Source organism: Meriones unguiculatus, chromosome 5 (assembly GCF_030254825.1).
Source record: "Meriones unguiculatus strain TT.TT164.6M chromosome 5, Bangor_MerUng_6.1, whole genome shotgun sequence".
Lineage (NCBI taxonomy): Eukaryota > Metazoa > Chordata > Mammalia > Rodentia > Muridae > Meriones > Meriones unguiculatus.
The window spans coordinates 49,772,253-49,774,883 of NC_083353.1; the positions used below are offsets into that span (position 1 = coordinate 49,772,253).

Sequence of the window (2,631 nt, forward strand, 5' to 3'; positions counted from 1 at the left end):
TTTACCTGTCAAAAGAGGAAAAAATAAGGAGTATGCTCACCCTGAACTTATCCCGATATTGGATGCTCAGGCTCTCTTCACAGAGGCATCATGGCTGGAGATAAAAGTCATAGGTTGGAGGCAGAGTTACTTAAGAGAGTTCAGAGAAAAACCAGGATTTCTCTGGAAACAGAACTTGTCTCCATCATTCTATCCTTTTGGTCATTTTTTTTCTTTTCTGCTTCATGCAGGGAAGGAGCTGATCTGTCATTCACAGAGCTGCATTCTGTCTCCCAGGACACTACATGAGAAAACCAGCAGCTGACATGTACAGAGATCACTTTGTGCCTGAAACAGTTCTATGCTTGGTGTGTAGGTGGAATCCTCACACCTAGGGGCTTCTCGACTGTGCATATGTTCCAGAGTTGCTGACTGGAGCTCATCTTCTGAGTGCTCATGGTCACACTCTGAAGAAATGGCAGATAGTCGGCAGGATTTGATTCAGAGTCCAAACTGGTAATTATTTGTTCTGGAGATTAATTAAGAACATTTGGCCTGGCCGGGCAGTGGTGGTGCATGTTTTCAATCCCAGCACTCAGGAGGCAAAGGTAGGAGGATCTCTGAGTTCTAGGTCAGTGTTGTGTACAGAGTGAGTTCCAGGACAGCCAGGACTACATAGAGAAACCCTGACTTGAAAAACTGAGAGAGAGAGAGAGAGAGAGAGAGAGAGAGAGAGAGAGAGAGAGAGAAAATGAGGAGGAGGAGGCAGAGGTAAGAGGGGCAGGGAGGGGGAGAGAGACAGACAGAAAGAGACATAGAGAATGAATGATTAATGACTGAATGAAAAAGAGAGTGAATGACTACTTGGCCAGCAATGAAGAGGGCAGTGAGATAAATGACCCTGTGCACGTGGGTCTGACAATCAAGTGAGATGCAGCTATTACCCCTGAATAAACCAAACATGTGGATCAGGAGAGGTTAATATTTTATAACTTGTGGAAATGTTTAATGTACAAGAAAGTTTGTATTTTGAGACAGGCCTACAATGGTCTGCACAGTTCAGTTTTGCATAGGAAGCATCAGGACAGTGGCGACAATGGGGACTATGGGGATGGCCTCAAGGGAGTCTGAGCTGGAGCTGAGTTCTTTTTGGATGAGGTGGAATTGGGATGAATTGACATCTTGTTGCCATCTCAGTGTTGGGGGGTAATGCTTCATTACCAGTATTTGGAATGAAGAGTTTTCTCTTTTCTCCTCAGATTTTTGGTACTTCAAATACACACACATACAATGAATAAAGCCAGCATACTCCACACTAACACAAACATTAAAATCACCTTGTTCTCTGAAATGAGTGTTGGGATCTCAGCCAACAGCATCCTTTTCGTCTTCCATCTCTGTATGGTCATTGGTGCACACAGGCCTAAGCTCATTGATCTCGCCATTGGTTTCTTGGCCCTGACCCAACTACTGATGCTGCTAACTATGGGACTCATAGCTGCAGACATGTTTATGTCTCAGGGGAGGTGGGACCCCACCACATGCCAATCCCTTATCTATCTGCACAGGTTCTTGAGGGGCCTCTCCCTTTGTGCTGCCTGTCTGCTGAATGTCCTCTGGACCATCATCCTCAGCCCTAGAAGCTGCTGCTTAGACAAGTTTAAACATAAATTTCCCCATGACATCTCCTGCGCCCTTTTTCTTTGTGTTCTCTACATGTCTTTTAGCAGTTACCTCCTGGTATCAATAAGTGCCATCCCCAATTCGACCTCAGATAATTTTATGTATGTTACTCAGTCTTGCTCACTTCTCCCACTGAGTTACTCCAGACAAAACACATTTTCCACACTGGTGGTCTTCAGGGAAGCCTTTCTTATCAGTCTCATGGTGTTCTCCAGCGGGTACATGGTGACTCTTTTATACAGACACATGAAGCAGGCCCGGCATCTTCACAGCACCAGCCTTTCTCCAAAAGCATCCCCAGAGCGAAGGGCCACCCGGACCATCCTGCTGCTCATGACCTTCTTTGTGGTTCTCTACATTTTGGCCAGTGTTATCTTCCACACAAGAATGAAGTTCAAAGATGGGTCTCTGTTCTACTGTATCTAGATTCTTGTGTCCCATGGCTATGCCACAGTCAGTCCTCTTGTGTTTATTTGCACTGAAAAGCGTATAACTAATTTTTTTAAGGTCACTGTGGGACAGGAAATTAAATATCTGATTAATCAATGATGGGTAAAATTGTACACTCCTTAATACAATCCAATATGTTGCCATCATATCATGACATAGTAGGAACATTCTGTGGCTTAAACTGATATGTGAAAACATCCTTTTAACATTCCATCTGTTTACTCTGTGTGTGGATGGCAAGTATATAAAACAATATTAAACTGCATTCCCACTCAGATATCACATGAAGTTTATCTTTCTCAATGGGTTTTCAAAGGAGGTGTGTGAAATGGCTCTCATCTGTCTTTTTTAGCACATTACTTTTTATTTATTTATTTATTTTGGAATTTGTGGCAGGGTTTCTCCATGTAGCCCTGGCTATCCTGGGCTTGCTTTGTAGATCAGGCTGACCTCATACTCACAGAGATCTACCTGCGTCTGCCTCCCTGAGTGCCGGGATCAAAGGCATGTGCCATCATG

At 44.0% G+C, this 2,631-nt stretch overlaps 1 protein-coding gene across 1 annotated transcript; it reads left to right on the plus strand.

Annotated features, from left to right (window-relative positions):
* The first annotated feature begins 1,269 nt into the window (after positions 1–1,269).
* LOC132654059 (vomeronasal type-1 receptor 44-like) lies at positions 1,270–2,088 on the plus strand. The gene has a single exon (XM_060383341.1). The coding sequence runs from the start codon at positions 1,270–1,272 to the stop codon at positions 2,086–2,088; it is 819 nt and encodes a 272-aa protein (XP_060239324.1).
* The last annotated feature ends 543 nt before the right edge of the window (positions 2,089–2,631 follow it).

What these genes read in the sequence shown, in the direction of transcription:
- LOC132654059 (XM_060383341.1), top strand. Translation starts at nt 1,270, where the DNA reads ATGAATAAAGCCAGCATACTCCACACTAACACAAACATTAAAATCACC.